The sequence below is a fragment of the Hippocampus zosterae genome, chromosome 17 (assembly GCF_025434085.1).
Source record: "Hippocampus zosterae strain Florida chromosome 17, ASM2543408v3, whole genome shotgun sequence".
Lineage (NCBI taxonomy): Eukaryota > Metazoa > Chordata > Actinopteri > Syngnathiformes > Syngnathidae > Hippocampus > Hippocampus zosterae.
Genome location: NC_067467.1, coordinates 2,148,400 through 2,164,626, shown reverse-complemented (window position 1 = coordinate 2,164,626; position 16,227 = coordinate 2,148,400). Strand labels below are relative to the sequence as shown.

Genomic DNA, 16,227 nt, shown 5'->3' with positions numbered 1-16,227 from the left:
GAATTCTGACTTAAAGTGACGCACCGTTTCATGATCAAACTGCCCCAAAGAATAAATGTCCCGTCCATTACTGCTTCCTATTTATGTTTAAAGCCCCACAGGACGCCAACAGCATTTTAACCTTAACTTTCTAATACTTTGTTTTCATTCTCCCAGAGAGGAAGAATGGACTCGCAGAGAAAGAAACGCAGGAAAGAAATACAAGCTGCATTGAATTTCATACAGTAAGATTTTAATTCGCTTTTTAAATGTTGTACATCTTTATTTGGAATATTCACATAGAAAAATCAACGAATAAAACCAATTAAAACATAAGTACATGTATTCTTGTTGTGTTTGTTTTGAGTCTAATGTGTTCAGTGTACAGTAAATGAAAACTTACGGGGAAACTGAAACTAAAGTTGAAAAGACGTTTTTGTTAACGGAATAAAATAACAACGAAAAGGCTGAAGAAAATAAAATCAGAAACAAATTGAAACTACACCTTACGTTTATAAAACAAACTAAACTTAACTATAAATATACAAAAAAATGGCCATTGTTTCAATCTTTGTCGATGAATAAACCCAAGCTGTCAGAGTTCATTTTAGATACTTTTATTTTCTTATTGCTGTATAACTGTACAAAAGGAGCCAAAGAAAATAACTTTAACTACTACTTTAACTTCTTACAACTGCGTATAATTTCAACACTTTCTACATGGGTTTCAGGTCTTCACTGGCGTATCCGGATCGTGAAGGCTACAAGGTACAGTTTCTCTCTGCTCCCCGAATGAAAACTGTTAACATTAAGGCTTAAAGGATAAAAGGCTTAATTTAACAATTTTTCTTTTATTTCTGCAACTTTGCAGCATTGTTTCACACCACGCAGAAGTAACTTGATGCCCTGTTGTTTACAAATATCCTAATTTGGCCTGTACTTGGTTACTGTACTTGGTACTGTAGCACAAAGTTTGTGCTACTTTATCAACACGTGTCACCATATCTCTTTTGCTCCACAGGACTTTTTGATTAATTTGGTAATCTCCCTTCTCGAAGAGGGCAACAGCTGGTTCAGAGATGGCCACTGGGAGCAGGCAGTGGGCGAGCTCAGCGAAGGCTTGAATGTTTGTCACTATGTCTCAGGAGAGGGATTCCACATTCCTCATTATTTATTGGAGAGTCTGTATGTCAATCGGGCGACTGCCTACCATAGCATGGTGAGTCTGCTTTCTCCGATTGAATCACTTGTATTCTGTGACATTAAAGCAAACACACCGTTCCAAATTAATTGTCTTCCTTCAATCTATTAGACCGTACAGATGAACATGAATAGTGCAAATATGAATGGCATCTGATTCCTTGAAAATAGGTTAAACCAAACCGTGCTATAATATACAATACTGCTCTTAATCTATTTCTATTTTGCCTCGTGTGTTTTACAGAAGGAATATGATAATTGTATGAAGGACTGTGACAAAGCTCTGGAGGTGTGTAAAAAAAGCCCCAAGGTGCTCTACTTGAAGGCCCTTTGCTTGAAGCAGCTTGGCAAGTACCATGAGGCTTATGACTGCACACGCGACTGTCTGCTCAGCGCACATCAGGTAAAGTTGAAAAGTGATCAAAAAGGGAATTTAAAGACAGCGGAGTAGCAGTAACTTTGCTCGGACAATACACATTCATAGCAGTCACTAAAGCTACCATTGCACATTGTGTACTTATTCTCTTTACAGGACAAACGGGTGAATGAACTCGCGGAGGAACTTGCCAATCATCTGGGACTGGAGAAACGAAAGCCCTACGTAAGCGAAGTAGTGAATACAATCTTTTTATCTTGACCTCAGAGACAAGACAACAAATTCCATGACGCACCAACTCTCTTGGATCCCCGCAGATGCCTTTCCCTCAAGTAAAGATGTATTTGATACCATTTCATTATGTCTGTTTCTTATGCTTAGGTGTCTTACCATGTAGGAAATGTTACAAACCCTTTGAGTAAAATTGCACCAGGTAAGTCTCATCAACATTGCAGCCACCATATGCCTGTTTTCACAAACGCCTTTGAGAAAGTGAACTTTTTTTTTTTTTTGCATGTGTCCCCTCAGTCAATTTTCCCAGCGTGTCTCAATGTGTCCTCCCCAACAAAGCAAATGACGGAAAACAGTCTGCCGCCTCCGTACTGGACAGCCCGGACCCTTTGGAGGACTGTGAGCTGATAGGAGACGACCTGGACAATCTGCTCGACTGCGTTCCTAATGAACATTTAGCTGCGGAGGTAAAGGCGCATTATTGGGATTGTGAGAAGCCATTTTTCCGCAAAGCAAAAGATACCGTTGCTAAGATAAAATGTAAAAAAAAATGACATTTGATATTTGTGAATAGTATTTTTGAGCATTTCTTTTTGTTTGTGTTCTAGGTTCACACTCAAGGAGCAGCTTCACTTCCCAGCGTGGCAAGCAGTTTTCCGCCGACTGTTCCAACGCCTCATCTCCCGCCAGCCTTTTTGAGCTCTTCCATGAGTGGAATAAACTCCACAAGCTCCCTTTCACTTGGCGGTCAAAACTCACTAGATACCCTCGATGACCTGTCATCTCCACATTGTGGACTGCATTTCTTGGACAACCTCCCGGGAGGCGTAAATGGTGCACGTCTGAAGTCACCAGTACTAGATTCCCTGGATGATCTCTTGGTGGCGGCTCCTCGCGCTGTATCGCGAGAAGCCCCTCAGCCCAAAACAGAACGACTTGAGAAGCCATTTTCTGATTTCTTCAAACCTTTGCAGCTCACCTGTGATCCGTCTGCTCAACTCGGTTCCGCGTTGGGCGTGACTCAGCCGCACTCCCTGGATTCCTTGGACTTGTTTCCTGCAGTGAAAGGTCAAGTGCATTCTGAGCCCGCACTCGTACAAAAGGGAATAGGCTTGGACTCGCTCAGCGATTTCAGCTCCGCCGGTGATTACAGCTCATTCATCATCGTTTTAATACCTCGGCCGAAACAACACAATTTTATGTCCACCAAGAAGTGAGCACGGGTTACACTTAATAAATTGTTGCACATTTACAATTCATTTTGTCGGGGCATTGGAATAAGGGTGCAAGATGTTATCGTTTATTTGTGTTTTCACAATTTCAAGACATGTCAAAATATAACACGTCATTCATGTTCTCTCTCTGCCCCTTTTAGCAACACAAACGCCGGTGCCAAATCCTCTGTCTGCCACCCACGACTTCATGCAAGCTTGTTCTAGTTGCTTTGCTCGCGAAGGTGCGTGAGTCCAGACAATGCCCGTTATGTTCAACCCTACATTGTAGTTTGGTGTAAAATGTGTTTCAAAATCTTGCCAGCGTCACTGCACACTCCTATTTGTTTGTTTTCAGGTCGAGCGACGTACACCTTCATTCACAAACCTGACCTGCGCCACAGCTGTAATCGAGATATTCTCTTGTGCAGACGAAAAGGAGTGTTTCCCTCCGAGTGGACCAAAGTGCGACACCCGCCGACATGGACGTCCATCACGGGGCCTTTTGTCCTTTGCAAACGTGATTATGATTAATCCTCAATGATACATTTTGTCACGTTCCCTTATACAATACAATACAATACATGCGGATTTATATAGCGCTTTCACAACAGCGACAGCTGTAACAAAGCACTTAACAAAACAAAACAGTTAAAATAAAGTAAAATAAACACAACACATAACATAAAACAGGGACAGTCATGCAGTTCTAACCACTTTTCCATCACACGCTTTGTTGTTTGAAGCACTTATAAGATAAGATAAGATATCCTTTATTTGTCCCACAATGGGGAAATTTACAGCCTCCAGCAGCAAGAATGTATGTAGAAAGAAGAATAGAAAAAAAAAACAACAACAAACATCTTTCAATTAAATACAACATGAACACAAATGGATAAATCGCAGTACTATTTACAATTTACCTTCACATCATTCAATTATCATTACCACTATGATTATTTTTTATTCATCAGCCTGACAGCAGTCGGTAGGAACGAGCGTCGGTATCTCTCCTTCTTGCAGCGCGGGTGTAACATTTATAACTTATAACTTCATATAAAAGAAACAACAACATTTTGAGTTTTAATTGGCCTTCCTGTGTGGAGATTGTATCCTTCCCCATGCTTGCAAAAGGCTTTTCTTTGGGTTGTTTCCCACATTTCAGAGCTTCACATGAAAGCACGAAATTGCCCATAAGTGTGACTGTCAACAGTCTATATGTGGCATCTGGCAATGACTGGCTGGCATCCAGTCGTGATTTTTATATTTTTTTCAAGCTCATTTGTGTGAATTGAGCTGGTTATTAGAAGGGAACGTCCACCTACAGTTCATGAATGTTCTGATGTGAAGAGATTGTAGGTTCTTAATTCACCTGGTTAATTTTTTAAAAAAATGTTTCTTATATAGACGTGCTACAGCCTGCCGATTTGGGCCTCTGTAGGTTTGGAGAAACGTGCCACTTTGCCTTTAACCAACTGGAAATCGACGTTTGGACCGAGGAGAGGAAAGGGACCTTGGACAGAAATCTGCTGTTTGGACCATCGGGTGTTGCCACTGGCGACCCCGTGAACAGCATTAGAGGCCTTCTACGGGAACACAAGGGCACGTTTTTATTCCTGTGTCAGGTCAGGACACTATAAGGTCACTGCACGACGGAGAACAAAATGTACACGGTAACATTTTCTGTGTTTGTCTCCGGATCTGTTTTCCTCTCACCAGGAATGCTATCACGGTAAGCCACGGGTTATCAGCGAGCGCTGCCGAGACGATCACGCTGTGTGCTCGAACGCTGTCGCCCGCCACTCCTTTGATGCGAACAAGTGAGTGGAACGCAACAGTCGCTTTCATGTTCACTCACTATAGTACCTTCTATCTTCTATCATTGCTTATTTCAATGACAACTACTTTGTGCCTTTCAGGTGTTTAGCATTTGAAGTGACGGCCACAAACTGCAACTACAGAAAAGTGCGTCCATTTAACATACTGGCCCACTTAAAATTGTGCAGCCAAAAGGTTCACGACGGATGCCCTGGGGAGTACAGATGCGTTAATGCTCACTCGGTCATTGAGCTACGTACATGGAGGGTACAGCGGGACACAGGTGCTGTCTATCAGAAAAGTGTTAAATATTCTATCCTTGTTTACTCAACAAGTTTCTACAATGCGTTGTCCAAAAAAGTTTAAGGTGTACTTTTAGTTTGCGTCAATTGGAATGTTCTTGCTTGTAGGTATCACAGCTGATGAGATTGTTAAAGTCTCAAAAAAATATCATGAGGAACAGGAGCAGAACACCGGGACGGAAAGGAAATTGCGATCAAGTGGAGTAAGACCCCCCCGGCCCCCACCGCCATTTGAAATAATATCATGATTTGATGTGCATTTGTCATACCAAAGCTGCCTACAATAGATGTTACCCTCCTTTCTTTTTATGCAGGTACCCGCTGCCACAAATGGTGAGGAAACACCAAAAGGCAAGAGTTTGAACCTGAAGATGAAGTTTGTCTGCGCCGTCTGCTTACAAGACGGCCACATAAGTATGCCAAACAACACCCTCAAGTATTGCTCTGCCAAGGCCAAGCACCCGTAAGTAAAAGGAGCAGGAAGCTGCGAAGAGTCGAACCGATGACTTGAAATCCAGTGGCGAGCTTGTCACTTTTGTGACTTGGGTCTTCACGCTCTCTCTCCCTTTTCACCACGAACACTTTCAGGTGGACCAAAGAGCAAAACACGCTGTTGGTGAAGTCCCCTGAGAAGAGTAATTGGGTTCCTGTCAGACCCCTTCCACATACAAACAACTTCCCCGCGCAATATGAAGTGAGTCTTCATTTTCAGTTGAGTGCTGAGTCATTTATTTTGAAGTACATTTCCTTCCTCTTGTGTCATGTCGGCGCGCCACATGACACTTTGGGCTATTCTGATTTGGTTTAGTGCTTGATTAGCTTGTGCCTTTCCTTCTGGCAGTTGTGCACCTGGATGTTGAAAAACAAGAAATGTGATTTCACTGGGAACTGCTCCTTTGCCCACAGCACAGAGGAAAAGGACATGTGGATGTATATGAAGACTCAAAACGGCAAGTGATTGAAACCAACCAGGGCGCAACTAGATACACACCACTTAAAGAAAGCCTGTTTGATGGACTATTGTAGTTTACTGTATGGAAGCATCCTTTGATTTTTCTGCATGCAACCTATGGAAGATAAAGAATTGGATACTCCTTTTCTTTTTTTTTTTTTTTTTGTCTGTCCCCGCAGTCGTTGAAATGCAGCAGATATACAACATGTGGTTGACACTAAGCACACATAGTCGTAAAGCAGACAAAGCCGTGTCCACCCGGGAAAAAGACATCGTCATGCCAACAGACGACGCCGAACCGACGGTGGGTAATTGATATTACCCCGAGTAGCAAAATGTGAGAGTAAAAACTCGCTGGCCATAGAAGTACAGTTGTTTAGTTGGTCATTTTATGTTCGTGCAAGCACCCCAAGGGACTATTTGTGCACGAATAATGAAGAGATCAATTTAGTATAATTTCCCCTTTCATGAGGTGTCCATTTATAGTGACTTGGCGATCTCATGTCGTTGCCGAAGTGCACCGGCAAGCAAGGCGATGACCGCTGCATTTGCTCTCTCCAATTCAGTCTGGCTTCGACTGCCCTCTGTGCGGGAAGCACAGCAACAGCGAGCGGCAGTGGCAGCGACACATCTCCAGCACCAAGCACAAGGAGCGCCTGTTCAGTTGTGAAGGGGAGGACGAGGCTTTGAAGTGGACTCACCGCTTCCCCGGCGTCTCCTTCGAGCGCTGCGCCAAGTAAGACCTCACTTTCACTTCACCTGGCCAACCTAGCTCCACAGAAAGCACAATTAGTATGATGGTTTTATAGTCCTCAATGTTATCGGCAGCTGTTGGATTGTTTTTTTTTTAATTTTGGCGAGGTAACCAATTTTTCCTTGAATTCTGATTTCAAAACAAGTTATCCATTAATTTGACAAAAAATGTTTCTTTTTTTTCCCCTCCTTTTTCAAAAATTGGGGCAAATATTCTATTACGCTATTGTCATGTAAAAATATGAGGAGGTGATTACAGCTCTGTATGGTTTTATCAGCATACCATTCCTCAGAGGGAAACCATATGGCCCTTGACACCAATGAGTATGACATCCCCTGTTAGATTATTTGGATTTTTGATGACGACAACGGGGAATAGCCGACGCAGAGGTCTGTTTTCTTGATGCTCTATTGTGAATGAATTTCAAATTCACGTGGTATGTTTCCATTGTGTGTTAGGTCCGAAGCGGACTGCCCCGATGGTGCCAGTTGTGAATTTGCCCACAGTCCTGAGGAGTTGCAGGAGTGGATCGAGAGACGAGAATTCCTGCGTCGCAAATTGGCCCAAGCGAGGGAAGACAACCTCATCATGCCTGATGAAGTTGACTTTGGAAAGTACAACTTTATACTTCAAATCTAAGAATTGCTAAAGAACCGTGTGGTCCATTTTTATGACATTTGACCATTTTTTAAAAAAAGATTTGCAGTACCGTGAAAAAGTATTTGCATTCTCATTTTAAAAATATATTTTTGCATCGTTTCACAAACTTAACACAATCATCATTTAAAAACCACGTATTATGATCATTTGGGTCGTCTTTGTTAGGTACTGTATTTACATTTGTTTGGTGATCTTAAACATTCAAGTGGGGAGACTACAAAAAAGTAATCATTTGAGAAGAGGGCAATTACTTTTTTTTTTTTTTTTTTTTTACAGCACTGCACTTTCTTTCTTCCGTACTGCACAAGTTCCATTAATTGCACAAATTCCATTATGTAGTCATAAAAAATACTAGACACATTTATATATTTTTTTCAACTCCCAACAACAACTGTCTTTTGGGAAATGGCAGATATATTATTTCTGATTCCTGTGTTTCTTTTCCACTTTTTCTCGATTGATTGTGTAATCACTGGAATGAGAAAAAACTGTGACGTTGAAACTCGCATTTCTGCATCACACATATCGTTCATAAGCACGAATGTGTATTCACAGATGCTTATGATAAGTGGTTTTATCTATGAAGGTACACAAAAAGGCACACACAGTCCAATATATATATATATATATTTTGCATGGTACAACTGTGTTGTTATTTTATAACCTGGAGTTTAATTTGACTGTTTTATCTTTTTGGGTAAACTCAAATTTGAATAAATGATCTGTGTGTTGTCATTTTGTTGAAAGATGCACCCATACACTCGTTACAACACAAAACCATGCTACCTCCAGCTCCGGGCCTGGAGGGCCACTGTCCTGCCTGTTTTCCAGCTCTGCTGCCTGCAACACACCTGATTCGGATGATCAGATCATCAACCAGCTCTGGAGCAGCATTAGAACAATCCTGATGATGTGAATCAGCTGTGTTGCTCCTGGGAGAGCTGGAAAACAGGCAGGACAGCGGCCCTCCAGGACTGACTTTGGACACCCCTGCTCTAAATTATGAGCCGGTCTCTTGGGGGGGGAATGGAGGGAAATAAGAATTAAATAACACCGGGCATCGACTCTGTCAACCAGATTGCCAATGCCGTCCTTCTGGTAAGCAAATAGAATGTTTCTTTACCTAACATGATTTCAAATTCGAAATCGGTAAAATCAGCAGTTTTTGAGTGGTATCTGAAGATGAATTAGGTCGGCGAAATCTCCACTCAAGGCCCTGATACCAAATGTACAGCAATCTGCTGTCTCCATTAGTCTGACATCTATCCTTGCATGCTTGGATAATGTCTGTGGTCTGCTTCTCTGAGTGACGTGCATTAAAAATATATACAGCGGGCTGCCCCTCGAGGGATTAAAGTTATTAGAACGCATACAGTATCCTAATGTGTCACGCAGTGATGGCAGTGACCGCTAGGTGGCGCATTTGCACCTTCCGCCCACGCAGCCACTTCACCCACGTGCAGTTGTGCGTGGTTGCAAATGTGCTCGACTGTGAAGCATGTGCTGAAGCGGTGTTGTTGTTCTCGCGTTTAGATCCAGTCTCTTGCTTCATGATTGGCCACACGCCAAGACTGGCAGATCCGTTCGCCCAATCGTTTTGCGGCAACCGCGCCAGAGGGCGTGGCTCATCGGGGTTATTCCAACCCAAATCGTTTGTGCACATGCAGGCGTCCCCGTGATGTGAGTGACTTGCTGCTTGAAAGTTGTTCAAAAGTCTCGAGTAGACAACACTGACAGTGCCACTCACAGCTTGTCTCGTTGCGCATCAGTTTATCGTGTCATCACTCAGGATGTCAACGTATAATCACATCTTTGGAGACCGAGGGGAAGTTCCTGATCTCATCAGATCCTTGGCTGACTACCCTTTCTCTTTCCCAGCTTTTGATGACGGCGGTAAGTGAGATTTGTCTCTTTTCCCCAGAGATATTGTCGACAAGTCTTCAACGTCGTTTATTGTGCCATATTTATGGCTTCGTTCACTTCTCGGTCAGGCGATGTTAAAAGTATCTATGCTATACGGTAATTGTATAGAATTGATGTTGTGGTTTAATGCAATTAACGTCAGCCATTAAATGATTATTTTGCTCATATGTGAATTTTTAGTTGTGTTGTTGTGCTCACTACCTACATAGTCTAAAATCCTACGGTCCGTATTGGTTTCATGGTTTGTCATGTAGTATGTTGTTGCCAAGATGTGGACATTCTTAATTGTCCCTCTCAATGCGGTCTTTAGCTGGATATTTTTGATTGACTTATGAATACTCACAGCTATCTTTCAGGCTGAAATTATGAATTCGTGGCAAAATGTTCGGGCTCCTAAAGTAATAGTGAAAAGTTTACTTTGAAGCGCCCCCTGTTGGCTGCGAGGGATAATGTTGGCCATTTGAACATGCGCAATGTATTGTGTACCTGTGTATATATATTTTTTGCATACACTTTTTTTGGCCCTGCGAGTGTCTTATATTTGCTTTCGTATTTTTACAATGTGTTAGCCTTTTTCAAATTGTTTGAAAACGTCCAGTGCCCCCTCCCGGATATATAACATAGAATTTAATAATCAGTCCATTATCGTAACTGCTTAATATTCTCTCTAATTAAAACATTTCCTTTGAAAAAGAAAATCGGAGTATGCTTAATGGATGGATATATTTCTTTTTGGGTGGTCGGCAAGGGGCCTCGCTGTAAGAATGTGAATAGCCACTAGAGGACAGTATTGAGAATCGGTTCATCTTGTTTTCATATTCAATACTGTACATACCGGTATATTCAAGCGGTGATTAAAAATGCCCACCAACAGTTAACGTTGTTTTACATTATAAAGAATCATTAGCCTTAATAAAATGCAATTAAAAAACAAGACTGTGTTTAAATACCCGTCTTTCCATCGCTACAACGGTATGCGTGCGACCTTTAAGTTAGTAAAAGATTGCTCTATCTACACTTGGACCAGTCTCTCTGCCCCCTGTGTCTCCGAATGGACGGTAAAACATACACGTGCAGTGCGGCAATGTGCACTTTGAACGCCGTGCCTCTTAAATCAGTTATCTGCCACGCAACACGGAACTTAATGGCACCCTCTCGCTAAAGAATATGCGTGCACCAGAACGTGAGAAAGAGAAACTTATGGATTTTGCTACCGTGAGGTCGCGATGAGAAATGTGAGTTAAGGGAGTTGTTTTCAAATACATACATACTTACGAACAAACATTTGTACAATGTTTTTTAATGGTTTTAGTTGTGGGTCTATGTGGTCTTGGCATGTTAATAAATATAATAATACAATTTTGTAATTTTAGTATTTTGTAGTTCTATTTTATTTGACAAAAAGTGGCAGCTGCTGCAGGACTAGACGTCGGTTTGCTGCACGTGCAGAGCAGCACGCGTGCAGCACGTGGCCACGCCCCCACACGGTTTGTACTGTCACGTGAGTGGGTGAGGGCGGAGGGCACGTGTTTTGCCACGAGTGTTCTCGCGACTCGGTGCAGGCGAGCTTGAAACCCACCTACGGTACTTTTCAACCCTTTTTTGTGTGCTTGGAAATATGGTGAAAGTGAGAGGCTGTAATATAGCCGCGGAGTGGTTTGTGACCACATTGTAAAGATAACCGTAGTGTCTTCATGAGTCGTTACAGGGTTTGATAAGAATTACTCACTGCCTTTTTTAGACTCATTTTTAGATTTAACTCGTGTTTAAAAATTAAGGCAGTTTTAGCTTGATACATATAAAATACATTTTTTAAAGTACAAAAATAAATACCAGCGCGAACACAGTGCCATCACATGACAGGATGAACAACCAATATGTTTCTACTATGCCCTAAATGGGCGTGGCTTTTGCCTCATGACTATCCGACACACGCTCTGGATGGGCACGGACTGCACAAAGGGTCGCAGTGTAGTTTCCGCATTTCGGTGCTCCATTGTCGACAGTCGGGTTTAAACGTCGCAGAAATTGGAAGGTGAACCATAGTATCGTTGATATATATCAAGATATATTTTAAATCCTGCGGCGAACGATGCCCGGTAAAGGAGCGGTGGCTGTCGCGCTTCAGCCCGATACAACCGTCGACGCAGCGGCTAAGCAGAAGTCTTTCCCGTTTGTTATAAAGAAGATTATGGACATCCCACCTCCCAACATTTTGGAGGAAGGTGACGACGGTAAGACCTCCGTGTCAATAAGTGTCCGCGGATGTGAAATGTTCGTTCAGCGCAGCTCAGAAATCGAAAAGAACAAAAAGTTCCAGGTGCCATGCTCTGCGTACCCACACTATAAATACTCCACAATCACAACCAAATTACGGCGGATTCATGTTGCATCTTTCTCTCTTGTTTCGTTGTTCATTTTTTTAGCTGCGTTTGCAGACCAAGCAACATTCTCTCATCTTCGTATAGTGCTACCGAAACACCCCGTCTGTCACTGGCTTGGTTTCGCGTTACAACCTTTGTCCCGATTGTAATATCAACGAATATGATCATAGACGCCCCGTTTGATGAAATGAACTCCTGTTCCTCTTCTGTTGAATTCAGAGCTCGAGAAGGAGAAGCTGGGCTCAGCTGATGATGTGGTGGGGGGCGGGGTTGCTGCAGCCAGCGCTGGTGCGGCTTCTCGAGGAGGCAGTGGGGGCAGCGCCGGAGGGGTGTCAGCCTCCTTGACCCCAGCCATTTGGGAGAAGACCATTCCCTATGATGGGGAGACCTTCCATCTGGAGTACATGGACCTGGATGAGTTCCTGTTGGAGAACGGGATCCCGGGGAGCCTGGAGGATGAGGAGCTGCAGAAGACGCCGACTCCGGCTGGAGGGAAAGGCAAGAGCACCCTGAAGGTTACGGCCGCAGCCAGCGCGACGACAATCTCGGCGCCCATGTCTCCCCCACCTGCTCCCGACACTTCTACGGTCACCACAGAGCCAGAGGAAGCGGTGATTGTCACCACGCTGCTGCCCGCCAAATTGGAAGATGAAGACGAAGAAGATGAGGATCAAGAAGATGAAGAAGAGGAATCTTTGCCCCATGAGACAAAAGCAGCGGAAGCCGTGGAAGTCGACAAGCAGAATCCTGGTGAGCAAATGTGCATTCATGTGGTCGACGGTTGTCCAATTCATTTTTGTCTCGTGTCATTTTTCATTGCATCCCTGATTGTGACTTCATTGTATTATTACGGATGCACAGTCGCCCTTAAAATACATCGTTAACAACTATTTGAATTTTAAAAATTCATCCAATAGGTTTCCTGATGGGAAAGAAAAGATTACAGCGCAACCGCGACTGTGTCTGTAGTGTTAGTGGTTGGCATCTGAGCTTGTTTGAAATATTTATAAATTAACACTAAAAAAAATGATGTAGCGGTACATACATTTAGTTATGCGCTATCCAATAAAGCATACTTGCATTTTGTTATGAATGCTCGTTCGAAGCTCCACTTTCTACGTGTGTACCGACAGGAACTGGAGAGCGTAACACGCCATCTCCCATCAACCCGGATGAGATTGAGGTGGACATTAACTTTCAGCCAGATCCCACCGACCTGGTCCTGTCCAGCGTGCCGGGCGGAGAGCTGTTCAACCCGCGCAAACACAAGTTCTCTGAAGAGGAGCTCAAGCCGCAGCCCATGATCAAGAAAGCCAAGAAAGTGTTTGTTCCCAACGAACAGAAGGTATCCTGACTCATTTGCGAGCGCGTTTGCTCCAAAAACAGTGACATCATTTGCTGTCAACTAGGGCTGAAATGAAATTCATTCAATTCATATAGCCTAAATGTATTGAAAATGTATTTGAGTGATCTCTCCAGGATCGTTAAGGGCGGAGCTTATCTATACCTACCTTTTTTTTGTGTTTTTTTCAAATTCAGTACTTCCTACTTTTAATTCTGTCTTATTTGTGCTCAGGATGACAAATACTGGTCCAGGAGGAAGAAGAACAACCTGGCCGCCAAACGTTCCCGCGATGCCCGGCGTCTCAAAGAGAATCAGATCACGGTGCGCGCCTCCTTCCTGGAGCGGGAGAACGCAGCCCTGCGACAGCAAGTGGCAGAGATGCGGAAAGACTGCGGCCGCTGCAAGAACATGGTGGCCCGCTATGAGGCCAAGTACGGTCCGCTGTAAAGACCCCGGTAAAAAAAAATTCGAATGATCAATCCGACAAAAGCAGAACTTCCTTCCTCGCAGAATTCAACACAGACACAAACACATAAGGGAAATCTAAATTTGCACTCCTGCTGACCTCCGGTCACTGTGTCGAGCTCCGGTCGCGGGTCCCAAACCTGGAACTGGAGTGTCGGATACACACTTTGGGGGGGGCGAGGCTGGGAGCGGTGGTAACGGGAAGGTCTGTGGAGAGCGCCTGGCTCCTTCAGTGAGAGGAAAGAGACGAGACTCCCACGGAGAGAGACGCAGGAAAAAAATATGGTTGCTCTCGAGATACTTTCAAGGAAGTCGGGAACTATGAAAACGACAGGCTGATAACACATAGTCACGCTTTTTTGTTGTTGTTTTTTTGTTGTTTTTTTAAAATCACTGCATAGCACTTCCTTTAGTGGACCAAAGCATGAGCGCCATCAGTTGTGAATAGAATTGTGTCGCGCTTACATTTGTGTCTGATTCCTTTCAATTCTGAAGCGGGATGTAGACATTGAGGCAGAAGAAATGTGGAGTTGAAATCGGGTAGGGGGTGGGGCGGGGGGGGGCGATAAACTCGGTTGGTGGAGGAATGACCGCAGAGAAGCTGTTTAGTTCTTCTGTCAAGGAACACGCACCTACACACACGCACACACCACATGTATCGTCATCTCCAGTGTGTGATCCCTTGTTGCACTTTCTCTTGGAAGATTCATGGTTGAAGGTACCTTGTTGTCACTGTGGGGGGGGGGGGGGGGGAGCTTTAATAGAAAACATGCATGAAGTCCTTGTACTAATCTCAGATCAGCTTCCCGAGCCTCATCAAAGAGTTGATTAGAAATTTGAGTCGGTTTTGCATAAAAACAGTGCTTTTTTTTGGGGAGGGGGGGGTATTCGGGTGACTGTCAAAAGTATCCGTTTGAAGGTATCTTTGGCCCTCTCTTTTGTGGAGGGGTATGTAGGACGTAAGGATGTTTATTTTACTACACTCTGCAAGTAGAAGGCGCTCGGAGCCCTCACCTGCCTTTCGGTAGTGTAGTGATGACTGGATTGTTCTATTAAAAAAAAAAAAAAAAAAATGGAGCCGTCCCTAAAGGCGACTGCTCTTAAACCCTGTAAATAAATGCTAGTCTGGCGATCTTTATATCCTAAAAACAGGGATTTTTGACTGTGTCTTTATAATCTAACGCTATTCCTTCTGATTTGCCAAATAGTCAATGAGTGCTGTATTTATTCTGATGGTAATAATGCATCTGTTGATTGTGATGTACAATATATGTCAGATTCCCGAGATCCCTTTTAAAGGAAAATGTCGAATGAAACCAATGACGAAGCAGGGACTCCACCGGGTTAACTCTTTGGTGTTTAAAAACAGATTTATATGGCTAGAAGGGATTCCTTGTCTCCGTTCAATATATACTAAGTGTGTGTCGAACACGCACCGGGCAGGGTACACTCGTATTTACCTCATCCGCCACCTTTTGGTTTGAAGGGGAGAGCACGCGCGGCAAATAAGCGTGCTGGTCCGTCTGGCAAAACATCAATCCGATTTTTATTTTATTTTTTTTTTAACTGGCTGCCTGTTTTAATTAGTAAGTACATCACAGACTGTTACAAGACTCTGTTGTCCTCTTCATCTACTTTTTGAGAGGGAGGAGGGTGGGTGATCGATCGGCTCGTGTGCCAATAAATGTGGCAATAATACCGTTCTATATTGCTCGTTTGATTTCAGTGACGCTACGTGTAAAATTGCCATGACGTAACTTTGAAAGGGGGAAATGCCCCAAAGTCTTTTTGTGCTTCCGGTTGGATCCTGTGTCGTCTAGGATCGTAATGCATGAAACCCAATTGTACTTTGTCTTCTATCCATGTCTTGACTATTTTACACCAAGTGTACTTAATGTCTGTAAACCTTCACTAATGAGCAGACGCGCTTCGTGATTGGCCGAAGCATCTGGATGACGATGTGATGACCCGGCGTGATAACGCCGGCCCGCTTCCTGTTGGGGCAAACGTCGGGTGAAAAAGGGGCATCTTTTGATCACTGTGTGGATTCTTTCCTATCAACTGCAAATTGATCTATATCTCAATGTACTGGATCAGTTGGTGCTTCAGTGTTTTCTTGATTGTCTCAATTTCAAGAGGGTGTAGTATAACGGATGCTTCTGATTTCGGAAGGTTATTTTGCATTGACATTCAAACAAAATATGCACTGCGTTGGACTGTCGGTACAGCCAATGTTTTTTTTCTTTTCCTTTTTTAAAATTAAATTCAAAGTATTGTGCATAAATCTGACTGTACACCGATAGAATTACTGGTGTAGGTCCTTATGTAGCAAGTTTCTCTCCCCCCGCCACCCAGTGCGAAGCAAGAAGTTAAAATATACACAATACTGTATATGCTCTAATATTTGACAAATTCCAGATTCTATTTTATCAGTTTGCTTCACTAATATTAAAAACGGAGAGAGAGAGCACTTGCATGCGTGGTTGAAAAGATTCCTTATAAGGTGATGACGTGCAAGCTCTCGTTTTATTTGAGTCTACTGTATTTTTTTTTTATTTAATGCACAATACAAACTAAAATATTGTTTCACCTGTTTGGTAACGTGCATGCATCATGAGATCGATTCT

At 43.2% G+C, this 16,227-nt stretch overlaps 2 protein-coding genes across 4 annotated transcripts; both read left to right on the top strand.

The window, feature by feature from the left end:
• Positions 1-67: 67 nt before the first annotated feature.
• Positions 68-8,204, top strand: LOC127590464 (zinc finger CCCH domain-containing protein 7B-like). 2 transcript variants are annotated; one of them, XM_052050014.1, is made up of 20 exons: positions 68-224; positions 711-747; positions 1,001-1,198; positions 1,424-1,582; positions 1,712-1,780; positions 1,937-1,988; positions 2,084-2,253; positions 2,395-2,929; positions 3,162-3,242; positions 3,356-3,517; positions 4,405-4,622; positions 4,717-4,817; positions 4,917-5,098; positions 5,226-5,320; positions 5,432-5,580; positions 5,706-5,811; positions 5,959-6,067; positions 6,249-6,373; positions 6,636-6,805; positions 7,282-8,204. In XM_052050014.1, the coding sequence occupies exons 1-20, from the start codon at positions 166-168 to the stop codon at positions 7,460-7,462; spliced, it is 2,958 nt and encodes a 985-aa protein (XP_051905974.1). In that variant the 5' UTR covers positions 68-165; the 3' UTR covers positions 7,463-8,204. The 2 variants fall into 2 exon arrangements, with proteins under 2 accessions (XP_051905974.1, XP_051905973.1); XM_052050013.1 differs by having other exon boundaries at positions 79-226; positions 704-747.
• Positions 8,205-9,136: 932 nt separating this feature from the next.
• Positions 9,137-14,718, top strand: tefb (TEF transcription factor, PAR bZIP family member b). 2 transcript variants are annotated; one of them, XM_052050016.1, is made up of 4 exons: positions 9,137-9,376; positions 12,010-12,540; positions 12,924-13,135; positions 13,367-14,718. In XM_052050016.1, exons 1-4 carry the CDS (start codon positions 9,274-9,276, stop codon positions 13,580-13,582), a joined length of 1,062 nt encoding a protein of 353 aa, XP_051905976.1. In that variant the 5' UTR covers positions 9,137-9,273; the 3' UTR covers positions 13,583-14,718. The 2 variants fall into 2 exon arrangements, with proteins under 2 accessions (XP_051905976.1, XP_051905975.1); XM_052050015.1 differs by lacking the exon at positions 9,137-9,376 and adding an exon at positions 11,311-11,640.
• Positions 14,719-16,227: the final 1,509 nt, after the last annotated feature.